We start from the raw sequence: 16,535 nt of genomic DNA on the forward strand, positions 1-16,535 counted from the left end.
CAGCATTTCCTGCTGACTCCATATAGAAGGCTTGGCAGAATGCCCTGTGCTTTTCAGATATTTTTTGCTGGTAAAAGAAAAATCCTTCTGCAGGGCTGTAGAGCCAGCCCCCTAAATCCCTTGACCCTGACTGTGTAATCTCCCTGGAGACTCAATGCACATGAAGAAACATAATCTTCTTGAAGCATCTGCTGTCTGTATTGTGTTAAACTATGACCAGGATGCAACTGTCAAATCTCCAGCTCACTCCTTGCAGAATCCTTTACAGGGCAATAAAAAAACCAATCTCTCTCCATTGCTTTAAGAAGGGGTATTTTATCATGGCTGCAACCTGAGAGGTTTCTGTATCCAGCAGACATTTCACATGCTTTGTGTTCCAGGGAGGTAACAGCACACAACAGATGGGAAACGGAGCAGTTTCGTGAGGTCATGGTCACTGCATCACGTGCAAATCCTCTGCCCGCTGGGACCTCGTGGCGCATGAGCTGTGCTGGGGAAGCCGGGAAGCTTTCCTGCTTGCCCAGTGACAATTGGCAAGGAGACCTGGGAAGACAGTCTTGGCAAATGGATCAGTCTGACAGATCAGCTTTCCTGCTGGGCCTGAAAGGGAAGGAGAAATGTTTCTTTTCATAGAAGACACAGAGAAAAGGAGTGTCTCCTGTTTTTTAGATTTCTTTATATATTTTTCTGAGCCAGTTGAGGACTTGGTCTCTGCTCTGAAGACATAGGTGTAGGGAGCAGAAAAAGAGTGCTTTAAATATAGAACTAACAAGGAAAGAACAATCAATATGGCCTGCCAATGATCTGCTCTTGTTTCAGTTTGCTGTATTTTTTTTCAACACTGGAAACTCATCTCCTTGACATCTGCCCTGCCCTTGCTCTCAGTCTCAGTCTTCCCTTCCCCCACTTCTCCCTTTAATGCTGGTGTCCTCATTTCCCCTTTTGTACATATGACCCTTTCACTATGCGGGGATTAGTATCTCACTCATAAATATGTGAAATAGATACACAGCTGATTTAATTTGCTGGGTTTTCCAGGGCTAGCGAGACAGACTGGCATGAGGAGAAGGGTATTTTCTAGCAGGTCAGCTGAAGAAAACATCTTGGGTGCAGGATGACTGATGTGAAACACCAGCACCAGTCCAGGAGGGAGACCTCAGGGTGCAGGGAAAAGGTAGTAAAACATAAAGGCTAGGCAAATATGGAAGAGCAGAAGACAAAATCAAAGATGTCTCTGCTTCTCCCATTTGTTATGTATCTTCCAGGGAGAAAAGTGGGAGACATGAGAAGAAAAATGGGGCCAGAAATCCACCCTGATTGCAGTGGTTAGAGTTGTTGGTAACTCATTCAGGAAGAGATGCCAGAGGAGCCAAGAATAATGCTGGTCTAGTGAGACGGCAAGCTAGGAGGGAGGCAGAGGTCTGGGACATGGGGAATAGATGGCAGTAAAAGCTGTGTAACTGGATGGGGGTGCCCAGACTGGGGACACAGCTAATCTGAACAGGGATTCCTGATCTGAACAGCGATTCCTGAGGAGGGGGAGAGTGGCTGTGAGGAGGTGACAACAAAGAGCTGGAGATAACAATGATGTGAAGCCCCAGCCAAGAAAAAATTGTCAAGTGGCAAGGATTAAGTCACCAGATACAAAACAGAAAATAGAGATGAACACTATAGCCCTAACAGGCAATAAGACCTTGCCAGGAGGCAGCTAGTGAGGCAGAGAGGAAGGACAGGATGGGCAATGGAAGATAAAGCAGAGAAATAAGGTTTAATGAACCATGAGAGCAGTCAAGGCCAGGCTTGCTGCTGGCTTTGCCAGCAGCCGTAAGGTTGCAGGCAGCCTTGCTGTAACACCACAAGCTTCATGCTGGGTGCATGTTCAGAGGTCAGTGGCCAGGACAACTGCAGCCTGTGCTGTTGTTTGGAGATGTTTGTGCTACTTTCAGCAGTCATGTAGCACAAAGCCCTACCATAAGCAAACTGCTGGGGGCCATGCTGCCCTTACTGCAAGATCAAAGGACAGCTGTGCTTTGTCATCACACTTGTCAACCAAAGTATCATTATCATTACCATGCTAACTCCAATCTGGCCCTGCTGAAGAGCCAGTTCACCATCATTAAAAAGCTGTTTTGCTAGAGAATGCCAGCATCTGGCTAAGGTGGACACCCATGTGTCACCTGAAGAGGAGTTGCACTGAGGCTTCTAGTGTGCCACAAGCCATGCTCCACTCTGATGTTGCTGGCATGCTCAAATCTTTATCAGGGATTTGCCTTCCTGAATGGAAATCCACTTTCCTGGATGGAAAGGGTCAACAGAGGTACCTCTTGGACATTTTGGTTAAGCCCTTTCATTGGTGGAACAGAGCTGGGATGTTTACTCTTATCCTTGAAAATTTCAAGGAACTTTTTTTAATGCTCACTCTCTCTGATAACTTAGCACTTACAGATCCAGTTAGGGACATTCTTACATCAATGTGACAACAAAGGCACAAGGCCTGGCCTGGACAATTTGCAATGTGACTGAGATTGGAGACAGCAGACAGACCCAGTAGCCAAAAGATGGAGCCGCAGAAGAACAGGATGTCTAGGATCAACATTGCAGCTGGGTGGGAGTACTTTTGGTTGATGCCTTAGCTGAGAAACAGAAGTGGATGGGATGGGTTTGACTCAGCAGGATCCACAGTGCTCTCCTGAGCAATAGTAGAGTGGATACAGACTGGAAGCCAAACCCTAGCAAAGGAACTAGAAGGTCCCCAAGTGATAACTTTTTATAAAGATGATAGTATGGTATATAAAGAGGATAGTATGGTATGTTTGCCTTAATCTGATTGAAACACCATATGTTAAACATGTTTGAAAAACCTAGGCCTAACTTCCCTCTCTGAGCTCACTGCTCATCAATTAGGTCTTTCATCCACTGATACATGTAACTGAGGCCATACCAAAGCACACAGACATGCAGCTTGCAAGGTTAAGAACATCCAACTTAGATCTTAACCTTCTTCATATGTATGTGGGCTTTATTTTGGATATTCTCTGGATTTCATCTGCTCAAGAAAGTGGCAGTGAGGGGGCAGCAAAATGGGGGATGGCTCTTCTTTGCTGGTAGAAGCTACAATGCATGTATGCCATCAGCTATGTTTGTGCATCTAAACACACTCACTATATGTACACACATCCATATGAAGGATGAGGTGAAATTATTAATTAGTCTATTCAGTGAAACTCAAAGACATTGACCAGAGAAGCTTTTTGCTGAATTTAGCCATGAAAACCTATTGTGTACCATTGTGAGGAAGGTAGAGCAAACATACCGAACAGTAATTTCATACTTCCTGCTGTACTTGTGCCTGAAGGCAAGTGTGTAAAATGTTTTCTGCTTTTCAAAGCACTGACAACTGCAGCTGTTAGGGGCTTCAATGGAAGGTACAGCTCATGAGCAAATATTTAACACAGCATTTTTGTTCAACTGCCAAAGGTGGGGTTCAGACTTGGGGTAGGGGAGCTTGGGTATCTCTCACTGCAGCATGGGTTTACAGTGGAGATAAAGCATGGAAAAGGACGGGATACCCCAGAGGAGCTGCTGGACAAAGAGAAGCAGTAGAAAGAGCTGTGGTATCAGATGAGTGGTCTGACAACAGAAACAGCATCACAGATAAGCTCTGCAGTAACTGCAACATGAGCTGATAGAGCAGATGGTCACCTCAGTTTAGCCTTTAACATAGCTTGTTGCCCCTAGCAATATTTACCCAAAAGTACTCTACTGATGGAGATGGGATTATGTAGCAGACAGAGGGAATCAGTCCTATTTTATACAAGACACTGGGCTGCCTATCAGCTCTGACAGTCCCTTCATGTGCTGGCTTTCAATTGGGCAGACAGGGCAATGTCAGGATATGCACAACCACTTCTGGGAAAGTTTCACATAGAAACCAGGTAGCACTTCCCCAGTTTCCCAACTTTGTCAGAATACTATTACCTCACTCCACAAATCTGGAAACTTGATTAAGAGGTAGTGTTAAACTCCCTTTTCTCTCCCTGAAATGACCTTTTGGGAACTGTCAGGACAGTTTTCATCAGCTCTTGATCAGTGCTATTTGGGGTTAATTCTGAACCATTTCAGTAATTATTCAGGAGCAAGAATTATTTCATTAGTTTGTGAAAAGCACTTCAAAGATCCTTCAGTGAAATGTGAAAATACTTTTATTCTCATTCTCAAAATACTAAGGTAAAGAACCGCACTGAAATACCAATATAGAAATGTTGCAAAGGTGATTAACTACAGTGGAAAGCAACATTCTTCACTGGAAAGTGTCCCATATTTGAAAGGCCAGACATCTTTAAGCATATGCATATCTCACCTATTTAATGAATATTGTCTCAACTGCATGTTTATGTATTTTTATTAAAGAGAAGGTATTTTTGTTAAAGGTATTTTTATTTATGTTAATAGGTATTTTTATTAAAGAGAAAATTGCTTGTACTTCCTCCTCTTTCTTCTGCATTATAGCATTAAAGCAGGATCACATGCCAAACAACAGTATAAACAATCAGCATCACCAGATACTTAAGGGTCTTTAGCTCCCAAATTGACTAAAGCATAAATACAAACTGACGTCAAACATTTGGGATTACCATTTTAAAATTGCTGTTTTCTGAGGAACTAATGAAGGCCATTCATATCAGAAAATTCAGTGCTTACAGTAGGAGGAGTGAGCTGCCCAGACTCCAGAGTAAGGAGTCAAAGAAATGGTCTGCATCTCTTAGAATAAAAACTACCAATTTGCTTTAGACCTATGAGAATTGCCAGATACAGAGAATATAAAGAGATTCTTTCAACCTAACTGTTGAAGATTTGGGAGTGTCACCATCAGTCCTTGCTCTGCCCACCATTATCAGCAGTGTTTTTATCATCCCCAGCTACTCATCACAGTCCTTGTACGATGGAAGCCCATCCTGGCTGCGGACTGGAGCTGCACAGCACACCCCATGCAATGCAGAGTGCAGTTGTGTGATGATACTGACCTGCTCCAGAGCCGTAAAAAGTCACCTTCCACATTTGGTCTTCAGGGTCTTAATTAAACAGCTGAAATCTTAAACAAGTAAGAGCACAAATAAGATAAGCAGCAGTGATGAAGCTTATATAGGATCTCTTTCTCACTCTTAAGCATGGAATTAAGAGTACATTTTATAAGACAAAATGAATTCCTGAGTAGGTGTTGCTACTATTTCAGGTCCTGAAGTGGTATAGCCAAATGGCAGCACACTGTGAGTGTGTCTACTCTGCTTCTCAACATGATTAACTCAGCAGGATGGAGAACAGCACTATATGGCTCTTAAGACCTATATTGGCTTAATAAGCATTAGCTTGCACATCCCAAGGTGACATATTTTTCCACAAAGTTGTAAGCTGGGAATCACCTAGAGAGAAAGAGGACTGGAGATTTTGAACACTCCTTCTAGTTCAGAGTAAGTCAAGCAATCATATACTTTGGGGCAAGCAAACATTTGTGTTTGCACAAGTAGGGAAGATTGCAGTGGGAAAGCACAACTTTATATTTGAAGATGTGGTGCCTTTGAACACAAACTAACCAGTGCATCCCCACCCAGCACCTTTTCCTTCCACATCTGTGCTGGTTGCCCAGGGGCCAAAAGTAGAGCAGGTTCTGGGGGCACTGCCTGATCTGTAACTTACCCTCTTGTTCACAAAGGTTTGACCCGTGGTCAAACCCTTGATGGAGCAAAGCCTTGCCATCCTGAAAGATAAGCTACTACATACACATGGTACAAATTCACTATGAGGTCTATGGAAGCCTTGCTTATGTTGAGCCTGAAGTTCAGAGCCCCACAGCTCTTACAATCAAAGTTGCTGTTCCAAATCGGAGACAGACCTGTGTTAGCATAAAACCTTGAGTGGTACCAAGGCCCCTGAGCAGCTGCAGAGCTTGCTCCATTCTCTGGGACAGAAGGTGGAAGGGACACCTTCCTCAGCAGCTCAGGACACTCCAGGAGGAGTAAGAGAAGACAGGTTCAAAGGGAGGCCATTTTCCAAACAAGGACAATGCTCATCTGTTCTCACCAGCTCTGTGACCCAAAGTGGTCTTTAGGTGCCAAAGCAGCTGGGTAAGGTGACACACATTACTAAGAGCTCCTGGTTTGGTAAGAGGCTACATAAGAAGAAAAATTTCCTTCTACAACAGGGCATGGACAGAGGGATTTGGTAGTTGCCAGTGTGCAGGAAGGAAGGGGAAAAGAGTATTCTCCCCCTCAGGTGGTTCAGCTGCACTTTGCAGGCAGAAGTGGAGGAAAAGAGGTCAGGTCTGCAAGCCTCCCCTTGAATACAGGGCAGATTGCATGTATTCAGGGCCTCAGATAAATTAAAATAGAAAAACATTTGGTTTCAGTTCACATCTTGGTTGTGGTTCATGTTTTATTTACAGAAAGGGCAGAAGTTTCCATGAGTGAAGAAATCCCCTTTCTTTCTCTGCAGGTTTTAGAAAACCAGTCAGCAGCAGAGCTATGCTAAACTCAGGACTTCAGTCACCTGCTTCCTAATTCTCAAAGCAGCTAAAGCCTTGCAGTCTTTTTTTACCTTTTATAGTCACAAGACTACTCGAGCAAAATCTTGATTGGATTATTCTGCTTTAATTACAAAACGCACTCCGACCAAAGGCACAATAGTACCTGGTACATATGTACACATTTCTCTCAATTATAACACAAAATACCAAAATGCCATCTGGTCCTGCTGTAGATCAAACATTCCCCTCTGGCAAGATCTTTGGAGTATGAACAGATACCACAGTAATGCTTGAACTGCCTCTTGTGTGATGGACACCAGACTCTGTGTTTATTTATCACACATTTTGAGATCCTTTAGGGTGGACTGTACATGAGACAAGTAAGAGAGAGATGCAAAACTGGAACATCGGGGAGTCCATATCCCACCACCCCCTGGAAAAGAAAGGCAGAGATCAGGGTCACTTTCTCTTTGCTGCAGTTAGGACAAGGTAGATAAATCACAAGGTTTTTTTTATTGCTGGTGAACTCAAAACAGGCAACTTTAATCTACTGAGGAAGATACACATACAAACAAATGTTAGGCCTTGTGCGTTTTTTCTTCTTCTTAATGTAAATGTCTCTTCAACTTCAGTCCAGCTCCCAAGCTCTCACTGAGCTGCCACTGAGATCCTGGTAACGTGCTCTGGGCAGTTCTGCAAGATGTTATAAGAAGCATCACATGTATTAAAAAGGGAGATTTTCCAGAAAAGACAAAGCTTTGACAGCAGCCACGTTGCTCAGAAAGGAGAAGTCTGGCTATTCCTGCTGCATTAGGTATGTGGTATTATACATAATTAAATTATTTAAGAATTTGCCAGGTCCTTTTCTGTTTCTGGTGTGCAAGCTGCAAGTAAAGTGCACTTCTGGGTATAAATAACCACTCTATGAAGATGCAGTAGCTGGGTGGTACACGTCAGACACCAGTGGAAAGCAGACTGCAACAGCTGTTTCAATGACACAGGCAGTAAGAACAATGCCCTAAGGTACTAGATGCTGCTGGGAAACCCATATTTTGAGCAGTTAAATATTACATCACTCAGCAAAATACAAATAAAATGTCATTTATACGGGACCTTCTTAAGTACAGACAATAACAGACACAACTGCTATTGCACACCAGGATAGCTCTGCAGACAGCCAGTCCTCCACACCATACTGCCAACTCTTTTTAACCTCTCCAAAGAGTTTTGTAACAGCTAAGGAGAAAGCAGGGATCCTAAGGATCTTTCTATAAAGCTGAGGGTTTGACATGATGTGGGGGTGGTGTAGGAGGCAGCACAACACCACATTTAAGCTATGCTGTGAGAGGACAACCCAGCTTTAGACACTGCATTTGGTGATCATGACATAACCAGGGCCAAAATGGTGTGATCCCAACTCTCATCTGCATCTTGTTATTCTTGTTCTGCTCCAGTAGAGCTCATCTACATTATCCCCCACACAAAACTCCTTTTTTTCCCTCCATGTACAGTTTCAGGTGACTATTTTGTCCAGGTCTGTACTCCCAAGACCAACAAGGCAGATAAACTACATACTGTTCCTCTGATTTCATAACACTGGCATCACAGCATCAAAAGAACTATCTGTTCAGTGTTTGTTCTCTTTTAATTTAATGAACTGTAAAAAGGGAACTCTAAATACCCACCTAAGTATTCTCAGTGATTTGGGATACGTTGCATATCCAGGGCATATTCGATTAACTCCTTGCCATCACAGTTTTCATGTGTCCATTGCCAGCAATGAATGCCATATGAAAAGGGGAAGGGAAGGAATAAAATAATTGCTCTCTGTGTAATAACAAAGAAGGATTGACACTGCCCTGTAACAGCAGAACCAAGAAACAATTCTACTCACAGGGCCAGCAGTGCTTTTCCTCTCAGGAATGGCTGCACCAGGGCAAGAACAGGTTCATAGCTGAGCACCCTCTACCAGAAACAAGGGACATACATTGAAATGGCCCAACTATTTCCAAGAGTGGAATCCTACAACAGATTTGCATTTCAAGACAAATTATCCCTGGTACAGCTCTGCTGACTGTGGTGGAAGAACAAAGAAAAATTAATCTGGCCTTACTTATGGGACAACTCTGGCAAACCTTCCCCATAAATCAGTTCAGGAGTGAGACATCTGACAGCTGGAAGCTCTCTGTTTCTTGCTAACTTCAAAGGCCAAGACTTGACAGAGGGAATTCCAAACTTGTGGCTGCCACTATCAAACACCTTTCCTGCACCATAGGTGTCCTTGTTCTCTGTAAGTGCTCCCAACAGGTTAAATTTCAAACTGTCCCTGGTGCGGGTAGGTCTACAGTGAAGCCACAGCAGTCCCTCCTACTCCACCTCTATACTGCTGCTCTCACACCCTAACTCAAAGCCTCATTCAGGCAGAGCATGAAGAAGTGCAGGCTTTTCAGAGACAGGTGTTTTGTTTTTTGTTGGTTTTGTTGTTGTTTGCCAGTGCTGAAGGAACATGGCAGTCAGTGTCAGAGGACCAAATCCTGGGTTAGCCACATGGAAGTTTTGACCTTCAAATACATTGAGCTGCAGCCAGACTAAGTCATCGACATCACCAGAAACAGAGGAATCCCTGGAAAGGAAGGCTGAAAAGTCTTGTGGGCTATATAGTCTCTATAAGGTTTGCATGGCTGAGATGGGAGCTGGAATCTGCAGCAAGATCTGCTTTGGGGGGACAAAAGAGATGGGAAGACTTGCATTATTTCTTGAGCCTTTTGCCAAGATTCAGATAGCACAGATTATGGTAAAATTCACTTGGCAAAAAAGGCATTTTTTTAGGAAAAAAAAAGGAAGAAAAAAAAAGAAGGAAGAAAAAAAAAAGATAATATTTCTATTGAGTATCAGAAGCATCAGGACTGAGATTTCAAAAAGTACAATATCCATATAAGTTCAGCAAGATGTCCAGCACCAGATTATTTCATGGTGCAACAAAGAACCTGGGGAGAGGCCAGTGGGACCTGGTGAGGGGAACACCATCTACCTCCCCAGCAGACTGCCAATCTTAGGTACTTCTCAACAGCAGATGGATTTTGCTTGTTCCTGCAGCATCTCAGGTCCCATGGGAGGTATTGGTTGCAAGCAAGCACCTGAATATTGCCTAATGGAGTAAGCCAATCACTAACTCAGCTGGCGTGTCCATGCCCATCCACTGATTAGGTGGGGTTTTTTAGGATGCATTTCCACCGTAGCATTTCTTTTTTCTTCTTTCTCCACTTTAAAGTGTAAGCAAAAGGACTGCTTTCATCAGTAATAAGTTAAAATCAGAAACAACCTAACTAACAAGTAACTGATATTGGTCCTTGGAGCCCAAAGAGTAAAATCCATAGAAAATCTATTGGTTCTAATTTTTCTGGTATATCCCATGCATACCCCCATTAGAAAAATGGGGTTATGAATCTTATACAGCAAGGAGCAGTACCTCAGAGCCAGAGCTGGCTGTCAGTGGTAGAGATCTGGGCTCTTTCAGATTGCTAAGAATGGCTCTAAGCGGCTGCTCAATCTGTCTTCACGTGGCCATTGGCCAAGGCAACAGGCGTGGTGGGGGCCCCAGGCTCGGCAGTCTCATCAAATCGTAAGCGCAGGGTGTTTCTGATCACCAGCTGCTCCATGATGAAAGAAGCACAAAACCATGGGATGGCATACTCCAGGGTGATCAGGCCCATGAAGTCAAAATCAAACTGGGAATAGTCCCATGGGCAGGCATTGAACTGGCGTAGGATGAGGCCAGTGGTGAACTCCCAGAGGTATGTCCACAGTGTGTAAATGAAGCAGCGCACTAAAATGTTACACTTGTCTTTGAGATACAGATACATCTTCTCCACAATGAGGATGGAGGTGCCATAGATGAAGAGTGCCCAGACACTGGTAACACCAGGGAACTTCCAGTTGAAGTTGACCACAAATTCCCAGGCAGCTGTGAACATCACCTCACAGAAATAGCCGTGGATGGCATAGAGGTACCATCGGGAGAAAGCGGTCAGAGGTTCTGCCGCAGCCATTCTTCTGCACTCACCCCAGCAGCACTCTGAAAGGAAGAGGGAGAGAGAGGGAGAGAGGAGTCAACAAGGATGTCACAAGTCCTTGTCCCCCAGATGGCAGCACACAAACTTGTAACAATAGATAAATCTGAGAAAGAAGTGACTCTCATTTTCACCACAGCAGATTTTAAGTCCTGGGGAAAAGTGGCACCTTAAAGGGCTCCATGACTCAGGATGGGCCTGAACAATATATACTGCTCTGCCCAAAAAATGGGACACCGCTGGTATTACATTGGTGATAAGGAGGGAGTTGATAAGTACAAGGGCTTTGCCAGGAGCATGGTTGCCAAAGAATTTACTGGTTGCAGGTCAGCAGAAAAATATAGTCATCTCACAAGGAGTACACACCACCTGTTTATTCTTTTCAAGAAACAACACTATACCTTACTTTTCTGATTCTACTGTGGAATAGTATTCTAAAACTGGGCCTTTCCAGCTGTTGTCTTCAGTCTCGATATTGAAAATGTTTGCTGTAGTCTAAAACTGATCTTTGATGGGAGCTACAGCAAGGGAACTGGAGGAGAAAATTCAAAGATTTTACACTTAAAGACACCATACCTTACACTCATTATCCAGCTGAACTTTTATTCTGCCTGTTGAAGAACTCATCCATATTATGGCTAGCATTTGTAAAATAATTTTCTTATGGTGTCAGACTTCTTGATACCAAGTCAAAAAGTACAAAAGATCCACTGAAATCCATTCAGATTTGGTTCAGGACAGCAAAGCACAAAGGAGGAGAATAAAAAGGAACAGCTGAGCCTAGAGAGGGGTAGTTACTCATGATCAATAGGAAATGAGAACAAACTCTAATTGTCTATAAAGAAAGAAATTGGTGAAGTTTTTGAAAAGGCATAATTTTCTTATCACCGAGTTGTTTCATCACAATCTGCACATATTCACAAATCTGCCATGCTACAGTCAATTACATGAGGTGATTATAAGCATAATTTTACTGAAGCCTTGCAGATTTAAACCACAGGATGAATTTGACCTTTTTCCTTCTTAGAAACTTACTCTTTCAAGTTGAGTTTCTCTGCACTCTTTACCAAGCACTGTTTAACTTGCTCTGCACTTGTTAGTTCTGTGGCACAAAGCGCTAGGGAAAGGACCACACTAGCTTTATGTACAGTCACTCCATGCCATCTGGAAAGAGGCTGTTCCTGCTCTGCCCTGTAAACACAGTGCCTCTCTGAACAAAGCATTAGCAAGCAACTGACATTCTGATAGGAGATAAGAGAAACTTCTATAAGGAAAAACAGAACTATAATAACAAACATGAAGAAGATATGGAGAGGGGAATATTGAAAGTGAAAAGGACAGAGCTGTATCCATGATCTGTTCACACCTCTCTTGACCAGACACACAAACAACCAAAGCCTTGACAGTTCACAGAATCACAGAATCACAGAAGTTCAAGACTGGAAGAGACCTATAAGATCATCAAGTCCAGTCGATGTTCTAACTGTTCAACTAGATCATGGCAGCAAGTGCCACATCCAGTCTTTTTTTGAGTTCTTCAAGGGATGATGACTCCACCACCTCACTGGGTAAATGATTCCAGTATCTGACCACTCTTACTGTGAAATAATTGCTTCTTAATTCTAACTTACATCTCGCTTGAAGCAACTTGAGACTGTGTCCTCTTGTTCTGTCTGTTGTTGCCCGGAGAAAGAGACCGACCCCCAGCTCACCACAGCCACCCTTCAGGAAGTTGTAGAGAGCAATGAGGTCGCCCCTTAGTCTCCTTTTCTCCAGGCTGAACAACCCCAGCTCCCTCAGTCGCTCTTCGTATGGCTTGTGCTCCAAGCCCCTTATTAGTCTCGTTGCCCTCCTCTGGACACGCTCATATGATTTGGGTGCTTGAACAAAAACTCATTTTCTAATGGCAGAATCCATTTTACACAGGACACTGAGCCATCATTACATGCTACAGAGAAAGGTGAACAGCACATAGTGAGCTTGTAGGTGAAAGAATAAAGAATTACTATAGATTGCCTCATGTCTCTTAACAATTCAATCCCAAGAAACCCTGCAAGACAGCAGAGGAGGTGGCATATGAGAAATATGCAGGAGGTGTATATCCACACAATCCATAAGAAACTGATAAATAAGGGCAGTGCAAACCAAGGAGAGCTTGTCAATGTAATGTTACTTGGTTAGCTTGCCAACACAGTTGATAAGCTTAGGACTCTGAATCATCATATCATTACTCCATTCTGACATAATTTCAAGAACAAGTCAAAAATCAGAGGTACAGAAGTCAGGGAAAGCAGTAAGAAGGTGTCATGATTTAAACCCAGCTAGCAACTAAGTATCAGACAGCCACTTGCTCACTGCTCTCCAGTGGGATGGGAAGAAGAACCGGGAGGGGGAGTAAAACTCATGAGTTAAGGTGAGTTCAATAATTGAAACAAAGTAAAATGTAATAATAATGTAATTAGCTCAGTAATTAGCTCAGGTTAGAGCATGATGCTAATAATGCCAGGGTTCTGGGTTGGATCCCTGTATGGGCCATTCACTTAAGAGCTGGATCCTTGTGGGTCCCTTCCACCTCAGAATATTCTGTCACGTTTCTGTAATATGCAATGTCATTATCCAGAGAAGAATACTGTTGTAAAGATTTTACTAAGTTGCCAAGGGATTGTTGCTCTCTCTTCTGAGCCTAACCTCCTTCTTACAATATGCTTGCAAGAGTCCTCATAGACTTCCTGCTGATTAGGAGCAAGGAAGACAGGGCAGATGCCAATCTGTGGTAGCCCAAACATAACTGGTTCCACTGTCCTAGGCACTAAGCAAATCCACAAATCACAGCTCCTCCTGTAAAATATTTCATCCAAAATATAACAAAAAGGACATAGTAAGACATAAAGGGAATGGAGGATACATTTAGGGGGCTATCACAAGCCACAGCACATCACTGCACAAGCTGGGGACTGTACAATTTAATGGTTACAACTCACTTGAGCATTAACAGAACAATTAAAACTGCAGCTTTTCCTAAGCATTGTATTTCCCAGCCACACCAAATTATTTGGTGCTGGTAAGCAATATTGCACAAGAAGGTCTCAAGAGGGACATAAAGGAGAAAAGTGTTGTTTTATTGGGCAGCAATTCATGATAAAAGAATCAAGCTGAAGAGCATGAGATTAGTGGGAGAAGCATTCAAACAGAAGGCCAAGACTGGATTCAGTAAGAAATGCAGATTTGTGAAAAGCCTTAAGTAGATAATTGAACTTGGTGATGCAAAACTTTTAATGGAGTGACAGTAATACTGACCAAAAGGCTCTGAGCATATGGGAGCTATTCAGTCACCTCAGGAAAACAAATGACATTCATCACTGAGGCACTTATAATGGGATGGGCAACAGCTTCCTGAAAATCAGCAACACAGCTGCCAGCTATGCAATTGTCTCATCAGAGAGCAAACAATGCATGGAGACTGCTCATGGATGACCATGCTTGCATTGAGGCTGCTTGCACTATGCTGTTTGGGGGAAAATAGGGAGCTTCTACATTCAAAGTTTTGAAAATGCTTTCCATCAGCAGCAAATTATATTTCAAATAGTTAAAACAGAAATAGTTCCTCTAATACAAAGTTATTAGGAAGCCTGAGCTAGGCCAGTGCAAAATCTTTCCTTCTTTCTCTAGCAGGACTTTCTTTTCCAGCTTGCTGAGAAAAAAAAAAAAAAAAAAAAAAAAGAAGGCAAGTCTGTGGAAACCACACATGGACCTCCAAGGAAAACTCAGTCCTTTCCCTGACTGCCCTGCATGTGCATAACTCTGCTGGCAATGCAGGGGCCAACTAAGAAGCCACTCCACCTACAGGAAACAAGCACAGACCTAGCAAGAGAAAGTATATAAAGGACTGGGTTTCTCTATAGAAATCTGGTTGCAGCAAGAAGCTCAGCGAGGACACAAAGCTGAGAGGAGTAGTGCTCCTCTCTAGTGCTGCACAGCCCTTCAGAAGGATCTTGACAGGTTGGAGAGAGGAACTGCCTGAAATTCAAGACAAATGCAGGGTCCTGCACCTGGGGAAGAGTAACTCCATGTAAGGACAAGAGAAAATGGGCAGGAACAGAGGCCTGAAGTTCCACCTGAATATGAGGAAGAATTTCTCTACTCTGGGAGTGATCAAGCATTGGACAGATTGCCCAGAAAGGTTGTGGAATCTCCCTCACTGGAGATATTCTGGATATGGATAAGAACTGTCTGGATGCAATGCTGTGCCATGTGCTCTAGGATGACCCTGCTTGAGCAGGGAGGTTGGACCAGATGACCTACTATGGTCCCTCCCAACCTGTCCCAACATTCTGTGATCAGGGCATGACTTTAACTTATGGCTGCAAGAAAGCACCAAGATTACACTTTAATATTTTATAATTTCAGCTCTGAAATGGATATTAATAATCACCTGGGTTGAGGTAAGATACGGATAAAACTGATGCACCAGGCCAAGTAAGGAGAAAGGACTTACAGACTGCCCCACTTCGTGTGAGGAGCACTCAAGAGGAGCACTTCCATATTCACATTCAGCTTTGCAGGTGATGCAGCCTTGGCAGGCAAGAGCGAAGGGATCAGAAGATGGACTGATGGTAGACCAAGGAATAATGGTAGATTTGTCTCACACAAGCACTGCAGGGGAAACCTCAGTGCATGTCGTATTCATGCCTGATTAGGTTCTTGAGCACTGCCTGGCTCATTTTTTTTCAAAGCTCTCCTTTGCAGTGGCTTCCTGCCCATTTCCCTGCTACCAAGCCAAACTGTGCTTTAAAAAAGGTCTCTTACAGATTGTCTTTATTCCTTTTAATCCAGCCGAATTATTTAGATGCTCTGGTTGAGTGTAATGAGACCTCCTCAAGAAACTCTGAATTAACTCTGAAGTGCTAATAAAAGAAAAACACAAACAAAAACCTCCATGAGACAATTCCCCTAATGAATTCTAAGTCTATGAATTCTGTCAGCTAATTGATCCACTGCAGGTAAACTTGAACTACTGCAGCATGTTTCATACTCATAATGCCTAGTTACTTCAGCAAGTTAAAAAGCTACAGCACAGTATTATTTTAAAAATTAATATTTACTAATATTTAGTTCTATAACATGCATGTTCATATTTCTAATGAATGCCTTAGGGATCTATAACCCTATGTTATATATGATAATTACTCTTAAATTTGAAAAAGTGCAAAGGAGACACACACAGTAGGACACTTTAGTCTCTCCAAACAACAGGACCACGAGCAGTGGGCCAAGCTGAAGTAAAGGGTACTTTCCTCTCCCTGCCCATGAGCTGTACTACTGCTAATGTCCTCCTTCCTCAGATCCTTACTACCCAAACAGTACTTACATAAAAATAACTGTTTCTCGTTACTTTTAAATTACTTTCACTGGCCCATCATTGTAGCTACTCTGTTCTTTCTTCAGACTGGGAGAAACAGATGTACATCTGTTTTTCTGCTTTAGCAAGGATTACAGTAGATATGAGAACGTGTTGGTGAAACTTGACATGCATTTTTGGACAATACCTGTTTAACTGTAATTCTTCTGATTGTGCATTTTCCCTGTGAGTAAACACCTAACAAGCATACCTTTGCAACCATGGACAACATTGAATGAATATGCTGCAAATCTGGCTTCAGTATTTTCACAGAGGTATCACACACCATTAGAAGTGAAGATTTACAGAACACTAGATGTGTACAGAACACTATGTACTAAATTTGGCCCCAAGACATTAGTTCATCAGTGTTTAAAGATTTATACAGTAAAGTCTTAGTGGTACTTATGTGCTGAAGTCATAACTCTGAGGAGATATTCATCCTTCAGGTAACTGAGAGCCTCAATTAACTGTGGCTCAGAAAATAGGATTTCAACTGTACTGAAGTGTGGAAGAGCTCCAGCAGATCGATTAATCAAGCCCTGCA

At 42.9% G+C, this 16,535-nt stretch overlaps 1 protein-coding gene across 4 annotated transcripts in view; it reads right to left on the minus strand.

Moving 5' to 3' along the window:
• Window positions 1-7,014: 7,014 nt before the first annotated feature.
• Window positions 7,015-16,535, minus strand: part of TMEM229B (transmembrane protein 229B) — a 32,222-nt gene continuing 22,701 nt past the window's right edge. For 3 of the 4 annotated variants that reach the window (XM_059474735.1, XM_059474737.1, XM_059474736.1), the window contains one exon: window positions 7,015-10,595. In XM_059474735.1, coding sequence (XP_059330718.1) covers window positions 10,066-10,569 — 504 coding nt within the window. In that variant the 5' untranslated portion in view covers window positions 10,570-10,595 and the 3' untranslated portion in view covers window positions 7,015-10,065. The remainder of the gene's footprint in view (window positions 10,596-16,535) is intronic. The other variant, XR_009418646.1, reaches the window with a different exon arrangement.

The sequence above is a fragment of the Ammospiza nelsoni genome, chromosome 6 (genome assembly GCF_027579445.1).
Source record: "Ammospiza nelsoni isolate bAmmNel1 chromosome 6, bAmmNel1.pri, whole genome shotgun sequence".
Taxonomy (NCBI): domain Eukaryota; kingdom Metazoa; phylum Chordata; class Aves; order Passeriformes; family Passerellidae; genus Ammospiza; species Ammospiza nelsoni.